General features: G+C 43.8%; 1 protein-coding gene across 3 annotated transcripts in view; it reads right to left on the reverse strand.

Moving 5' to 3' along the window:
• The window catches only part of kcnd3 (potassium voltage-gated channel, Shal-related subfamily, member 3), a 412,919-nt gene that overhangs the window by 8,122 nt on the left and 388,096 nt on the right, over positions 1 to 16,701 (reverse strand). For all 3 annotated transcript variants that reach the window (XM_043716375.2, XM_043716374.2, XM_087973448.1), the window contains exon 7: positions 7,037 to 7,287. In XM_043716375.2, the coding sequence (XP_043572310.1) occupies positions 7,037 to 7,287 (251 nt within the window). The remainder of the gene's footprint in view (positions 1 to 7,036; positions 7,288 to 16,701) is intronic.

Consider the following 16,701-nt stretch of genomic DNA (forward strand, 5'->3'; position numbering starts at 1 on the left):
ATAAGCTTTCTCTGCCTTAGTTCTGCCCATTTATAAAGTCCCAGTTGCTTCTTCACACACTCGACCACAACAGCGTTCAGGAAACATCACATTTGTCCAGCACACCTTCCAACATTTTAGGCATTGGTCCTTCCAGCACCAGCACACACCAGCAGTCATGAGTACTGTTCACAGGAAAACTGTATCAAGGATCTCTCAACTCAGCCTTCAATTAAAGGGAGAAGCAATAGGGTCTTGGAAACATTTTCAAGCTCCTCTAGGACTGGAGCAAATAAAAGCAAAATACTGCAGGTGCTGGAAATTAGATTCTGAAGTTATTAGACTAGATTCCCTACTGTGTGGAAACAGGCCCTTCAGCCCAACAAGTCCACACCAATCCTCTGATGATTAACCCGCCCAGTCCCATTTCCCTCTGGCTAATGCACCAAACACTATGGGCAATTTAGCATGGCCAATTCACCTGACCCGCACATCTTTGGACTGTGGGAGGAAACCGGATCACCCGGAGGAAACCCACGCAGACACAGGGAGAATGTGCAAACTCCACACAGACAGTTGCCCGAGGCTGGAATTGAACCTGGGACCCTGGTGCTGTGAGGCAGCAGCTAACCACTGAGCCACCATGCCGCCCTAATCTGAAATATAAACATCAAGTGCTGGAGAAGGTCTGGCAGCATCTGTGGAGAGAGGAACAGAGTTAATGTTTTGAGTCTAATAGTACTCTTGGCATGTTACTTGATATGATTTCAAGAACAGTTCCATCAGACTCAAAACATCAACTCTGTTTCTCTCTCTCCACAGATGCTACCAGACCTGCTGAGTTTCTCTGGAACTTTCTATGTTTTTCCCCTAGCAAGCATATGCTATCCTGGCTTGGGTACACGTTTCTTCATTGTCACTGGATCAGAATTTAAGGACTATCCATCCAACAGCACTATGGGTGCATCTTCATTGTCTGGACGGCAGCAGTTACAAAATGATACCTCTGTTCGAAGAATTGATCTTTGAGAACAGATAGCATAAACCTGACCTCCATTGTGGATAACTGAGGTTTATTTAAAGTTTAATAACGTGGGGATTGAGGTTCATTTAAAGTTTAATAACATGGGGATTGATGGTGAAAAAGTGGATGAACCTTCAGCATCTTCAGCATAGAATCAGGGACAGGCCATTCAGCCCCATTCTGTCATTCAAACCATCCCTGAGTTATACATTAACTCTACCTTCATCTCTTGGGTGTGAAAGCCAATTCCAATTAAAAACAAAATAGCAAATCCAAAGGAAACATTTATATTCCTAAATTTAAAGCATTCAGTTCAGTGGTTAGTGAATCAATTTTTTTAAAACAATAATTGATAAGTTAATGGCTGCCATCACTTACATTAATTTTCAATTACAGATTTCATCAATTGAAATCAAATCCCACCAGATGCCATAATAGGACTTGAACACATATTCTGGGAGCATTATTCACCAAAGATCCTCAGACAGCACCTTCCAAACCCAAGATCACTTCCATCTAGAAGGACAAGGGCAGCAGATACATGGGAACACCATCCCCTGCAATTCCCTTCCAAACCACTCCCCATACCAACTTGGATATATATTGCCATTCCTTCACCATCATTGGGTCAAAATCCTAGAATTCCCTCCCTCATGGCATTGGGTCAACCCACAGAAGGTGGGTTGCAGTGATTCAAGAAGGCAGCTCTCCACCACCTTCTCAAGGGCAAATGGAAATGGGCAAAAGAAGCTGGGCCAGCCAGCGCCACCCACATATTATATTATTAGGCTGGTGCTGCTTCTTTACTGGCAGCTTCTCTGCACTTGGAATGTTTAATTACAATCATTGAGGTGATTCTGGTAAAAGTGGCCATCAGGGATGTTTCTTGAAATTTGTGATGTGGAAAAACTGGTGTTAAACTGGGGCAGACAAAGTCAGAAGTCACACAATGCCAGGTTTTAGTCTAACAAGTTTATTTAAAACCAGAGTCCTTCATCGAAGGAGCAGCCTCCAAAAGCTTATGATTTTAAATAAACCTGCTGGATTATAACCTGGTTAGATTAGATTAGATTACTTACAGTGTGGAAACGGGCCCATCGGCCCAACAAGTCCACACCGCCCCGCCGAAGCGCAACCCACCCATACCCCTACATCTACCCCTTCCCTAACACTACAGGCAATTTAGCATGGCCAATTCACCTGACCTGCACATCTTTGGACTGTGGGAGGAAACCGGAGCACCTGGAGGAAACCCACGCAGACACGGGGAGAACGTGCAAACTCCACACAGTCAGTCGCCTGAGGCGGGAACTGAACCCGGGTCTCTGGCGCTGTGAGGCAGCAGTGCTAACCACTGTGCCACCGTGCCGCCGTGGTGTCCTGTGACTTTTGAAATCTGGACATTACTCAGCATTTAGAAGCTTCAAGTCCTCACTGTGATCATTGAGTCAATGTGTTTATCTAATTCTTCAACCCATCTCACAAGGGGAATGGAGTAAATTGTATTCATGGCATCTTCATACCCTCAGATGCTCACTTGGGATTTTTACTTTTTAACTATTAAAGGATAATCAGTGCCAAACAATATTGAGACCATTGGCAATTACTTTGTACGATGCACTGTTTCTGGGATAGTTTTCAATGTACATTGAAACAACCTGATATTTATCAATATTTTATGGCTTACCTTCAATAATAAATTAGACAGTAGCTACTCAGAGTTCCAAATGTTTTGAAAAATGCATGAACTTATCCATGATACCAAAAGTTGCAAAGTTGGATTGAATGGATAGGTTTTAGATCAACGTGTCACTTAAGATTTGTACATTAATCTCACTGCTTCCCCTTTTAAAGCAATGTTTCCGATGAGTCATACACAGCAGACACTCAGTTAAGCTGAGCAATGTATGCTCACCCAGTACCATATGCTTTACATTTGTTGGACAAGGGAATGGGTAATGGTAAAACTGCCATAGAAAGGTGAGACACACAACTGGGGGCTAATATTGTAACCCGCTATGTGCGACCCCTGATCACATCCATGTGGAGGATCAAGCCAGGGGCAGCTCATAGAATCCTACAGCAAAGGAGGAAGCCATTCTGTCCATCTGCCTATACTGCCTCTTTTACAGCTCTCTCCTTGCAGCCCTTCAGACATTCCCTTTTCAAGTATTTATCCAATTTCTCTTTGTAAGTGGCAAATGAATCAACCTTTTTAGTCAGCACATTCAAGATCACAAATGGGTTGGCACTATGGCTCAGTGGTTAACACTGCTGCCTCACAGCGCCAGGGACCTGGGTTCAATTCCATGTGTGGGTGACTGTCTGTATGCAGTTGGCACATTCTCCCTGTGTCTGTGTGGGTTTGCTCTGCAATCCTTCCATAGTCAAAAGATATATAGGTTGGAGGGATTGATCATGCTCAATTTGATTAGGGATAGTCAATGTGATTTTGGTAGGTCGTGCCTCATTAACCTTATTGAGTTCTTTGAGAAGGTGACAAAACAGGTGGATGAAGGTAAAGCAATTGATGTGGTGTATATGGATTTCAGTAAAGCATTTGATAAGGTTCCACATGGTAGGCTATTGCACAAAATATGGAGTTTCGTGATTGAAGGTGATTTAGCGATTGGATCAGAAAATTGGCTAGCTGAAAGAAGACAGAGGGTGTTGGTTGATGGGAAATGTTCATCTTGGAGCTCAGTTACCAGTGATGTGCCACAAGGATCTGTTTTGGGGCCACTGCTGTTTGTCATTTAAACAAAAATGATCTGCATGTGGGCATACAAGGATGGATTAGTACATTTGCGGATGACACTAAGGTAGGCAGAGTGGTGGATAGTGCTGAGCGATGTTATAGGTTACAGAGAGACATAGATAAGATGCAGAGCTGGGTTGAGAAGTGGCAAATGGAATTTAATGCGAAAAAGTGTGAGGTAGTTCACTTCTGAAGAAGTGACAGGAATGCAGAGTACTGGGCTAATGGTAAAATTCTTGGCAGTGTCGATGAACAGAGAGATCTGTGTCCAGGTGCATAAATCCTAGCAAGTTGCCACCCAGGTTGATAGGATTGTTAAGAAGGCATAAGGTGTGTTGGCGATTATTGGTAGGGGGATTGAGTTTCAGAGCCACAAGGTCATGCTTCAGCTCTACAAGACACTAGTAAGGCCGCACCTGGAGAATTGCGTACAGTTCTGGTCACTACATTATCGGAAGGATGTGGAAGCTTTGGGAAGGGTTCAGAGGAGATTTAGTGGGATGTTGCCTGGTATGGAAGGAAGGTAAAAACAATGACTGCAGATGCTGGAAACCAGATTCTGGATCAGTGGTGCTGGAAGAGCACAGCAGTTCAGGCAGCATCGAGGAGCTAGGCCCTTCCACACCCCTACTACTCTCTGAGTAAAGAAACTACCCCTCATATCTGTCCTAAATCTATCACCCCTCAATTTAAAGCCATGTCCCCTTGTGTTAGCCATTACCATCTGAGGAAAAAGGGTCTCGCTGATTATCTTATACTCTCGATTATGTTACCTCTCAACTTTCTTCTCTCCAACGAAAACAGCCTCAGTTCCCTCAACCTTTCCTTGTAAGAAAGGTTGAGGGAACTGAGGCTGTTTTTGTTGGAGAGAAGAAAGTTGAGAGGTAACATAATCGAGAGTATAAGATAATCAGCGAGACCCTTTTTCCTCAGATGGTAATGGCTAACACGAGGGGACATGGCTTTAAATTGAGGGGTGATAGATTTAGGACAGATATGAGGGGTAGTTTCTTTACTCAGAGAGTAGTAGGGGTGTGGAACAGCCTGCCTGCAACAATAGTAGACTCGCCAACTTTAAGGGCATTTAAATGGGCATTGGACATGCATATGGATAATAATGGAATGGTGTAGGTTAGATGGGCATCAGATTAATTTCACAGGTTGGTGCAACATTGAGGGCTGAAGGGCCTATGCTGCGCTGTAACATTCTATGTTTTATCTTCTAAATTGCCCATAGTGTCCAAGGGTGTGCAAGCTGGGTGGCTTAGCCACGATGAATGAAGGGCTACAGAGATAGAGTGGACGGATTGCTCTTTCGAGGGTCGGGGTGGACTCAACGGGCCAATTAGCCTGCCGCCACAATGTAGGGTTTCTATAACTAGCAAAAAAAAATCTTCTCATCTCCTTCCTGCTCCTTATCTCCTATGGATATATAGGGGGGTGTGTGACCGTAAGTTAAAGTAAAGATTGAGAGAGGGGTTCATAAAGCATTCAGTACCGACACTTTATTAATGGGAGCATAGAGTAACAAGAACAAGGAGAGAAATGAAAGAGGCATTTGAAATCATGATAGCTTCTGGACAGAACAGATGGGGGAAACTGTTCCTATTGGTGGAAAGATTGAGAATCAGGAGGAACAGATTTAAGGGAATTAGCAAAAGAAGCAAATCTATTTTCACACGGTGAGTGGTTGTGATCTGGAAAGCACAGCCTAAATTTCTGAAGTTTAGAAGAACGAAGGAGAATCTCATAGAAACCTGAAACATTTCAACAGGAATAGACAGGTTTAACACAGGAAGGATGGTCCTGGTGAGTCAAACACCAGGAGTCACAGTTTAAGGATATTGGGAAAGCCTTAAAACTGAGCTGAGGAGAAATGTCTTTGTCCAGAGAGTGGTGAGCCTCTGGAGTTCCCTGTCACAGAAAGCGTTTGAGGCCAAACATTGATTATTTTTAAGAAGGAGTCCAATATAGCTCTTAAGTCTAAAGGGATCAAAGGGTATTGGGAATTAAGAAGGAACAGGGGACTGAGTTGGATGATCAGCTGTAATCATATTGAATGGCAGAGTAGGATCGAAGGGCCGAATGGCCTACCTTTCTTCCTTTTTTAAAAGTTTTCTATGTTTTTAAGAAAGTGTGGATGAGGTAGGTTCAGTCAAGGCATTCAAGAGGAAATTGGATTATTATCTGAAAAGGAATAATGTGCAAGATTACAGGGAGAAAGTGGGGGTATGATATCCAGGTGAACTCCTCAATGGAGAGCTGGCACAGACATAATGGGCTGACTGACCTCTTTTTATGCCGTAACAATTCAATAACTACATCTGGTTTTGCTGCCGCTTTCCAAGATTTAACTAAGAGGTGCTTGATGGTGAAAGCGTCTCTCAAACTCAGCACATTTACTGACAAAAAAACTATATTTGACACACTCTCTACTCTGCCCTCCAACTCAAACTCAACGCTGACTTGGAGAATTCCTCAGCAATGGCCAGCAGCTCCCAGAGCAGAGCTGTGGGCTGTTGCTGTGGATTAGCGTGAACCCTGTGGTATTATCTGGTGTTGAAGGATTAGTGTGAAATCCGTGGTACTACCTGGTGTTGAAGGATTAGTGTGAGCCCTGGGGTGTTACCTGGTGTTGAAGGATTAGTGTGAACCCTGTGGTATTACCTGGTGTTGAAGGATTAGCGTGAGCCCTGTGGTATTACCTGGTGTTGAAGGATTAGTGTGAACCCTGTGGTAATACCTGGTGTTGAAGTATTAGCGTGTGCCCTGTGGTATTACCTGGTGTTGAAGTATTAGCGTGTGCCCTGTGGTATTACCTGGTGTTGAAGGATGAGCGTGTGCCCTGTGGTATTACCTGGTCTTGAAGTATTAGCGTGTGCCCTGTGGTATTACCTGGTGTTGAAGGATTAGCGTGAGCCCTGTGGTATTACCTGGTGTTAAAGGATTAGCGTGAGCCCTGTGGTATTACCTGGTGTTGAAGGATTAGCGTGAGCCCTGTGGTATTACCTGGTGTTGAAGGATTAGTGTGAGCCCTGTGGTATTACCTGGTGTTGAAGTATTAGCGTGAGCCCTGTGGTATTACCTGGTGTTGAAGGATTAGCGTGAGCCCTGTGGTATTACCTGGTGTTGAAGGATTAGCGTGTGCCCTGTGGTATTACCTTGTGTTGATGTATTAGCGTGTGCCCTGTGGTATTACCTGGTGTTGAAGGATTAGCGTGAGCCCTGTGGTATTACCTGGCGTTGAAGGATTAGTGTGAGCCCTGTGGTATTACCTGGTGTTGAAGGATGCCTGCTCTCCACTTTGGATGTGAATGGTACTAAGTTCCTGCATGCTCCTCAGGTGAGCGGCTGACACACTGGAGTTGGGAAGATGAGTGGACTTCTTGTTACTGCGACGGGAGCAGCAGGTACTGGTTGTCCCAGACTCCGAGGACAGAGATGGGCTGTGGGTGGACGGACAATTCTGCATCGAACCTTCCAGGCAGTTCTGTTCATAAACCGGTTCATCGAGCAACTCGTGGTTCTGATAAAATGCAAGAAGAGATTAAATGTTTAAACTACGGAGGCACTTGGTGTAGAATGAAGCACATCAACTTTGACAGGGAATAAGGAACTGCATCTGATCTGGGTCTGAGTTAATAATTCTGATATTCATACCCTAAGGTGAATCTGGTTTAATTTGTGCATGAATGGGATTTGGTTATTGGAATACTTCCTATTTCAATCAGTCTTGAATGTTGCAATTACCTGTTGAATAAACAAATGGCCAAAGTTTAGCTTCAAATTTCTATCGCAGGACATTGCAAAGAAAAACTTGGGAACAATACATCAGTAAGCTTAACATCTGTGGTAATTAAGTTACTTAAACAGATTCTGAGGGAGAAGATATATATGCATTTGGAAAGACGGGGTTTGATTAGGAATAGTCAGCATGGCTTTGTGTGTGGGAAATCATGCCTCGCAAATTTGTTACAATTCTTTGATGAAGTGACCAGGAAGGTTGATAAGGGCGGGGCAGTAGATGTAGTCCATATGGAGTTCAGTAAGGCTTTGATAAGGTTTCACATGGTAGGCTGCTTTGGAAGGTTAGATAGCATGGAATCCAGGGGGAGTTGGCAAATTGGATTCACAGTTGGCTTGATGGTAGGAAGCTGGAAATGTGTTGCTGGAAAAGCGCAGCAGGTCAGGCAGCATCCAGGGAACAGGAGAATCGACGTTTCGGGCATAAGCCCTTCTTCAGGAAGGTAGGAAGGAAGAGGGTAAAGGATGTTTGGCTGTCTGGAGGCCTGTGACTAGTGGAGTGCCTCAGGGGTAGGTGCTGGGACTATTGCTGCTTGTTATCTACATCATTGATATGGATGAGAATGTACAAGGCATGATTAGTTAGTTTGCTGATGACACTAAAATAGGCAGTATCCTGGAGAGTGAGGAAGGTTATCAGAAATTGCAGCAAAATGCAAATGGAGTTTAATATAGATAAGTGTAATTTGGAAAGTCAAATCAAGGTTTCATGGTGATTGGTAGGGCCTTAATGAGTGAAGTGAAACAGAGGAACATTGGAGGTTGTGTGCATGGTTCTCTGAAAGTGGAGTCCCAGGTAGACAGGGCAGTGAAGAAGGCTGTTGGCACACTGGCCTTCATCAGTCACGGCACTGAGTATAGAAGTTGGGAAGGTATGTTGCAGTTATACAGGATATTGGTGACACTGCACTTGGAGTATTGTGTTCAGTTTTGGTCACCTTGCTGTAGGAAGGATATTATTAAACTGGAAAGAGTGCAGAAGAAATTTACAAGGATGTTGCCAGGGCTCAATGGTCTGAGTTATAGGACCTTTTCTTTAGAGTGCAGGAGACGGAGGGGGGTCCTTATAGAGGTGTATAAGATCATGAAAGGGTATGTATAAGAGGCATGGATAGGGTGAATGCACTCAGTCTTTTCCCCAGGGTTGGGGAATCGAGGACTAGAGGGCATCAGTTTAAGGTTAGAGGAGAAAGAATAAAATGCAACCTGAGGAGCAACTCTTTTACACAGAGGGTGGTACGCATATGAAATGAGTTGCCAGCAGAAGTGGTTGAGGTGGGTACATTACAAACTTTTAAAGGCATTTGGACAAATACATGGAGAGGAAAGGATTAGAAGGATACGGGCCAAGTGCAGGGAAATGGGGCTAGCGTGGATGGACATTTTGGTCGGCATGGACCAGTTTGGACCAAGGGCCCTGTCTTCATGCTGGAGGGCTCTATGACTCTATAACACTTACATTTGTATAGCACCTTTGTTGCACATGGCCTGAAAGTGCCAATGCTGAGGAGCACCATAAGCATCAGGAGATCATAAGGATTTGTAGGAAAAGCAGCAGAGGATCTTGAAAGAGTGAGATGTAATATCTCCTTAATAATGTCTTCTCAATGTAACCTGTAACTAGTTGTTAATGTGTAATCAACAGTATCTTGTTGCTACAGGAGACTCTTCAGGTTAGACCAGTAAACGGTATCTGTCTACTGCATTAGACCAATCAGATCCTGTTATATGATGCAGCAAGCTCTATCATATCCTGCACCTCATTCTGTTTAAAGTCACCATCGTCTGGCCTCCCTTTAGAGAAATCGAGAGGGAATTGGTAGTGGGGTTAATTTGAGGGGTATCACACTTTGGATTGAGCAAGTGGGACCTCTGAGTCCACTGGCTGAATCAACACCTACATACATTGTAGTGAGCTGACAACCTCATATAATGTCTTCCACAAGCTCAGAAAGTACCAAATGCACTTTACCATCAATGGTATTGACCCGACTGATTCCTGGGATGGTAGGACTGATGCATGAGGAGAACTTGAATTGGTTAGGATTCTATTTGCTGGAGGTCAGAGGAATGAGGGATGGCAGGTGGGGGATGGTGTGATCTCATAGAAACCTCTACAATTTTAACAGGACTAGACAGGGGTAGATACAAGAAACATGTTCCCAATGGTGGGGACGGGGTTCTGGAACAAGGGGTCATAGTGTGACAACACAGGGCAAACCATTTAGGGCTGAGATGAATAGAAATATCTTCACCCAGAGAATGGTGAGCCTGTGGAATTCTCTGCTACAGAAAAGCTTTTGCGGCCAACTCATTGTATATTTCAAGTTTTGCAGTGTTGGATTACATACTTGGGGCCCAATAGGATCAAAGGATAGTTGGGGGAAAGACAGAAACAGGCTATTGAGTTGGATGGAGAAAGTGAGGACTGCAGATGCTGGAGATTAGAGTGGTTCTGGAAAAGCACAGCAGGTCTGGCAGCATCCGAGGAGCAGGAAAATCAACGTTTCAGGTAGGAGTCCTTCATCAGGATTGAGTTGGATGATCAACCATGACCATAATGAATGGGGCAAGCAGGTTTAAAGGGACGAATGGCCTACTCCTGCCCTGTTTTCTATGTTTCGATGTTTCAATATACTTTGTCATTGTTTTGTGGAGGATACATGGTAACTAATTTCAGCAAATAAACTCCCACCAAGAACAATGAGATAATTTCTTCACCATCTGTTTTAGAGTGATTGGTTGAGAGTTAAATATTGGTCAATGTCAGATGATGCTGAATTAAAAACTGTTTCAATGTATATGTGTGCGAACAATTTTACTGGGGACTGAACTGTGACAAGCCAAACTGTTCACGTGGAACTGAAATAAATTCCGTCTCACCCAGGCTGGATTTAAATCCAGGTGCCTGGAATAAAGGAGCACTCAAGTTCCACCTGCACCAAAAGTGTGGAATACCATCTGATTTAAAAAAAAGGTTTTCTAATTAACTTGTTACCGAATGTTATTGCATACCTCTAGAGTGGGAGGGACTTGAACCCAGGCCTCCTAACTCAGAGGTAGGGACACTACCAGCACACTACAAGAGAACCTAAACAACATTGCTGAACAAACTGTTTAAAAATATCAAACAAAGATCACCTATTGCTAAGTGTATATTTTCCTCAAGTTAAATAGGGAACTATACTGAAAAAGCATGTTTTAACAGAAGCAAGTAACAAGTAGGTGATGTTAGTTTTGTGGCAATGCCCCAGAATTAGTGATCTGATGATCCAAACCATGGGTTCAAATCCCATCGTATTAGCTGGTGGATTTTAAATGCAATTGAAAAACAAAATCTGGAATTTAAAGCTAAGCTCAGTAATGGTGACTATCATCCACTGTTGTAAATGCCCACCTGCTTCACTAATGCCTCTTAGGGAAAGAACATTGACTTCTTTACCCAGCCTGACCTACACGTGACTCCAAACCCAGAGTGCTTAGTGGTTGACTTTCAACTTCCCATTGAAGTGGCCGAGCAAGCCATTCAGTTCCACTAGAGATGGGCAACAAATACTATTCTCAATCAAAAACCGTGGGCGGCACGGTGGCACAGTGGTTAGCATCAGGCATCTCTCTGTGTGGAGTTTGCACATTCTCCCTGTGTCTGCATGGGTTTCCTCCGGGTGCTCCGGTGTCCTCCATACAGCCCAAAAATGTGCAGGTCAGGTGAATTGGCTATGCTAAATTGCCCGTAGTGTTAGGTGAAGGGATAAATGTAGGGGAAGAGGTCTGGGTGGGTTGCGCTTCAGCGGGGTCGGTGTGGACTTGTTAGGCCGAAGGGCCTGTTTCCACACTGTAAGTAATCTAATCTAAAGAACTGCAGATGCTATAAATCAGAAGCAAGCACAGAAGTTGCTGGAAAAGTCCAGCAGGTCTGGCAGCATCTGTGGTGAGAAATTAGAGTTAACATTTCAGGTTGAGTGACCCTTCCTCAGAACTGAAACGTTAACTCTGAATTCTCTCCAGAGATGCTGCCAGACCTGCTGAACTTTTCCAGCAACTTCTGTTTTGATTTCTGAAATGCTATTCATGAAAGAACAAATTAAACCATTCTGCCCCATCAGGCCTAAGATGGCGTTGTCCAATTTCACCCTGTTTCTCTTGCTTCTTCTCTGACTAACGTGTGAATTTTTGCTCTTCACATATTTATTCTATTATCGTTTAATGATTTTTGATGTAACTGCTACCACTGCTACCTTTTAGGCAACATCCACTAGATCATTTTTTAATCTGTTATACTCACCTTCCCAACAATCCTTCACTCCTCCATCATAACAATTTGCTGCTTAACAATAAAGGTTCCTACGATGTCTCTGGCCTTTTTTTTGCCAGTCACCTTTGATCTCTTTTCCCTGGCTTCTGATATTCCTGCTCCTGAAAACATATTTCCCCCTTTGCAGAAATGGGAATGATACATCCCAATAAAAACAAAGAAAAAAGCAGAGTAAACTCAGCAGTTCGTATAGCATCTGGGGAGAGAAATCGTGAGTCATTCCTCCTGACTCAGCCAAGCCTGTTCACCATCTACACAACGCAGTCAGGATTGTGACGGAATACTCCCCACTTGCCTGGATGGGTGCAGCTCCAACAACACTCAAAAAGCTTGACACTATCCAGGACAAAGCAGCCCTCACTTGATTGGCACCACATCCACAAACATACACTCCCTTTATCACTGATGCTCAATAGCGGCTGTGTGCTCTTACTGTGCACTCCAGAAGCTTGCCAAAGATCCTGAGACAGCACCTTCCAAACCCACAACCACTTCCATCTAGAAGGGCAAGGACAGAAAATACATGGGAACACCACCACCTGCAAGCAACCCCCTCAAGCCACTCACCGTCCTGACTTGGAAATATATCGCCGTTCCTTCACTGTTGCTGGGTCACAATCCTAGAATTGAGGAGAAAGTGAGGTCTGCAGATGCTGGAGATCAGAGCTGGAAATGTGTTGCTGGAAAAGCGCAGCAGGTCAGGCAGCATCCAGGGAACAGGAGAATCAACGTTTCGGGCATGAAGAAGGGCTTATGCCCAAACATCGATTCTCCTGTTCCCTGGATGCTGCCTGACCTGCTGCGCTTTTCCAGCAACACATTTCCAGCCACAATCCTAGAATTCCCTCCCTAAGGGCATTGTGGGTCAACCCACAGCAGGTGGACTGCAGCAGTTCAAGAAGGCAACTCATCCCCACCTTCTCAAGGGGGCAACTAGGGACAGGCAATAAGTGCTAGCCCAGTCAGCGACACCCACATCATGTGAGTGAATTTAAATAAAAGTGTTCATGCTCCGGGTCGATGATCTGACCTGAACTCTGATGAAGAGTCATTGACCTGAAATGTTAATTCCGTTTCTCTCTCCACAGTTTCTGCCAAATCCACTATGTCTGAATTTGTTTGTGCTTATTTCGAATTTCCACAATATTTTGTTTTGATATTGATGAATTTACTCTTATGAATGTCCCTTTAAATCAAAAACTATTTCAAGCACTCTGCTAGCTACAGAACACAGCATTCATTTAATTCATCCTGCTCTTGAATCTGAATAAAGGGTATACACATCTGGAAATAGAACAGTTACTTTGGTGAAGTCAAAACATTCCCCTGGTAGTTAGATTGAAAGCTATTTTCTCACCAGTGTCATATTTTATGTGACCCACTACTGCACTGTGGCTGTCTTAGGAATGATTGATGTTGTTGGTAAGTTCCTTTCTTAGCTTCACACAGTCCTTGTGCACAGGTAATCTGGTAATATAAACTAGTAACATAAAGGAGAAGGAAGATTGAGGGAGGAGAGTTTTGGCATTGCCTATGGGCAACTAATAAGGTGTGAGAGGAATGGTACGGTGAGGATCGGAATGGAATGGATTGGGATGGGATGGGATAGAGGATGTTGCATGAAGAGGTCTGGAAAGGGGTGAGTTTTCAGATGGTGGGGTGGGACTGGAGTGGACTGAGGTGAGTTGGGGAGAAACAAAATGGGGTGGATTGAGAAAATCTGGGGTGGGTTGGATTGTGCGGTGTGTGTGTGTGTGTGACCAGATGTAATATGTTGGCATGGGTCAGCCTAGAGAGGGAGGGAACAAGATGGAATGGACTGTGGTGGGATAGACTGCGTTGGCGTGAGGTGGACTGGAATGGATTGGCAGTAATTGGGATTGGGCTGAATGTTATTTTTATCATTAGGGCCCTATGCCCAGAGTGTGAAAGGTAAAATAGAGCCCCCAAAATGTGATGACTATTGATCAACTTCATCAATAGAAATGGTGAAAAGAAGGATTTTCAGGTAATATTGGAGGATTCCTCGTGTTTTTACATGAAATGGAAATACTAGAAAGCTCCTGTCTCCTACAAGGCAATTCACAGAATCATTTCGAGCAAAAGGTTTCAAATATCTTATTACTTTCATGAGATGTGGGTGTCAGTGTCAAGGCCTGCATTTATTGCCAGTCTCTAAATCCCCTTGAATGGAGTGGCTTGATAGCTTTTTAAGAACGCTGTTAAGAACAGCCACGTTACTATGGGTCTGACTGAAGTAGACCATTCGACCCATCGAGTCTGCTCCCCCATTCAATGAGATCATGGCTGATCTGATAATCCTCAACCTGAATTTCCTGCTTTTTTTCCCCTTACCTCTTGATTCCCTCCCTGCTAACACCATAAAACACAACAGAAGTAGGCCATTCAGCCCATTGAATCTGACCTGCTACCGTAAGATTGCTGAGTTTCCCTCCCCGAAGGACATTATTGAACCAGATGGTTTATCTTAATAATGATAATTTCATATTCACCATTACAGAATAGCTTTCAATTCTAAATTTATTTATTGAGTTTAAATTATGCCAGAGGTCATGGTAGGACTTGAATTCCTATTCACAGAGTATTAGTCTACACCTAGTGAATTACTGGTGCTAGTGGCATTACCACCATGACCTTACCAGCATGTCTCCCATTACAGCCATGTGGAAAACCACTGAAACATAGGGAATGGTTTCAAGCTGTGAGCAGATATGTTTCAGGAGAAAGGAGAATTGTGGAACAAGAAGGCGTAAGGACAGCATTGAGGTCAGTCAATAAACTGGAATATTAAGCTAAATCGTATCTACCAGATGGATTAGTCCAAGTGTTATCCATTCTCTGAAAACCTTCCTAATTCTGAGTGTTCGTTCTCCTGTTCATACAATGAGTAATAATTCAGGACATACTGGCACTTAGAGGCAATTGGAAAAATCAAAGAGGGAAATTGGGAGAAGTGTTTTACACTCTAAATTATTCTAATCTGGTATGCACTGTCTTAAGGTGGAAGCAGATTTAAGTTCAACTCAAAAGGGGATTTGATGAATATTTGAAATGGAGAAATTTGCTAGGTTGTGGGAAAATTGCAATGGGGGATGGGATTTACTGGATGGCTCTTTCTAAGAGTTGAATGGGTATGACATGGCCAGTGGGCTCTTTCAATGCTGTGTGATTCGATGTGATTTACGGGAATTTTGTGTTGTAGGTCTACGTAGGTACTTGCTTGTGTATAAATGTCTATTTGCACTTTATCTATTGTGTGTTTGCATGTGTATATATGGGCATGCTTCTGTATTGGTGTGTACGCCCATATAAGTGAGTGGACAGTTTTAATGCTTCTTTCTTACTGTCACTGAAGCATCAACAAAATCTGCATTTTACTGCACAGCATTTAAGTGCAAGAGACATTCACTGGACTGGTACCAGTAATGAGGAACTTTGTTTCCTTTGAGAACTTAGAGAAGGTGAGCTATTCTTTGTGCAAAAAACAATTAGGCAGAGGTTTTCAAATTTTTCAAAATCCTGAATGTATTTAGAATAGAATCCCCACTGAGTGGAAACAGGCTATTCGGCCCAACAAGGCCACACCAACCCTCCGAACAGCATCCCACCCAGACCCATCCCTGTAACCCTGTGTTTCCCATGGCTAATACACCTAACCTACACATCCCTGGAACTATGGGCAATTTAGCATAGTCAGTTCACCTAACCCGCTCATCATTGGATTGTGGGAGGAAACTGGAGCATCCGGAGGAAACCCGCGCAGACATGGGGAGAATGTGCCAACTTCACACAGACAGTCGCCTGAGGCTGGATTTGAACCCAGGCCCAGTGAGGCATCAGTGCTAACCACTGAGCTACCACTGAGGAGAGACTGTTTGCTTTGGCTGCAGGGTTGATAATTAGAGGACCCAGGGTTAGGGTAATTAGCAAAGAAAGCATGAGGAATTTTCAGGAGAAAGAGTGTTCTGAAGAAGAATCATACTGGACTTGAAACATAAATTATCTTTCTCTCTTCACAGACCTGCTGAGTTTCTTCAGCATTCTTTGTATTGGTTGAGGACTTTTTGTTTGAGTGTGTCGTTAGGCATTGCCTGAAAGGATAGTGGAAGAAGAGCCAACAGCAGCTTTCAAAAGGGAATTGGAAAACATATTTGAAGGGAATCAAAATACAGGACAACAATGGAAGAGCAAGGGGAAATGAGATTGATTGAGTCTTGCTGAAAACCTGTTGAAGTTTTTCATCTTTCACTCATCAGGGTCATCCATATGTAGAGGGGAACAACACCATCCCATACACCACCTTCACTCCTGGTGAAGAGTACAAGAAGTGTTGCAGCAACTCACCAGCTCCTTCAACAGCACCTTCCAAGAATACAAACTTTATCAGCTACAAGGACAAGGGCATAGAATACATGGGAACACCACCTTGTGCAAGTTCCCCTAAAAACTATACACCGTCCTGTCCTGAAACATATATCGCTGTTCCTTCACTGTCACTGGATCAAAATCCTGGAATTCCGTTCCTAATAGTATTGTGGATGTCATAGAACCCCTACTGTGTGGAAGCAGGCCATTCAGCCCATTAAGTCCATAGTGACCCTCTGAATTGCATCACACCCAGACTCACCCCATTCCCGTAACCCTGCATTTCCCAGGCTATCCCACTTAACTTGCACATCATTGACTGCCATGATGTGGAGGTGCCAGTGTTGGACTAGGGGGGGAAAGGTCAGAAATCACACAACACCAGATTATAGTGACTTCACCTGACAAAAGAGCAGCGCTCCGGAAGCTTGTGAT

Source organism: Chiloscyllium plagiosum, unplaced genomic scaffold (genome assembly GCF_037043375.1).
Source record: "Chiloscyllium plagiosum isolate Xiang-an unplaced genomic scaffold, Cpla_swu_hap1 HiC_scaffold_26, whole genome shotgun sequence".
NCBI lineage: Eukaryota > Metazoa > Chordata > Chondrichthyes > Orectolobiformes > Hemiscylliidae > Chiloscyllium > Chiloscyllium plagiosum.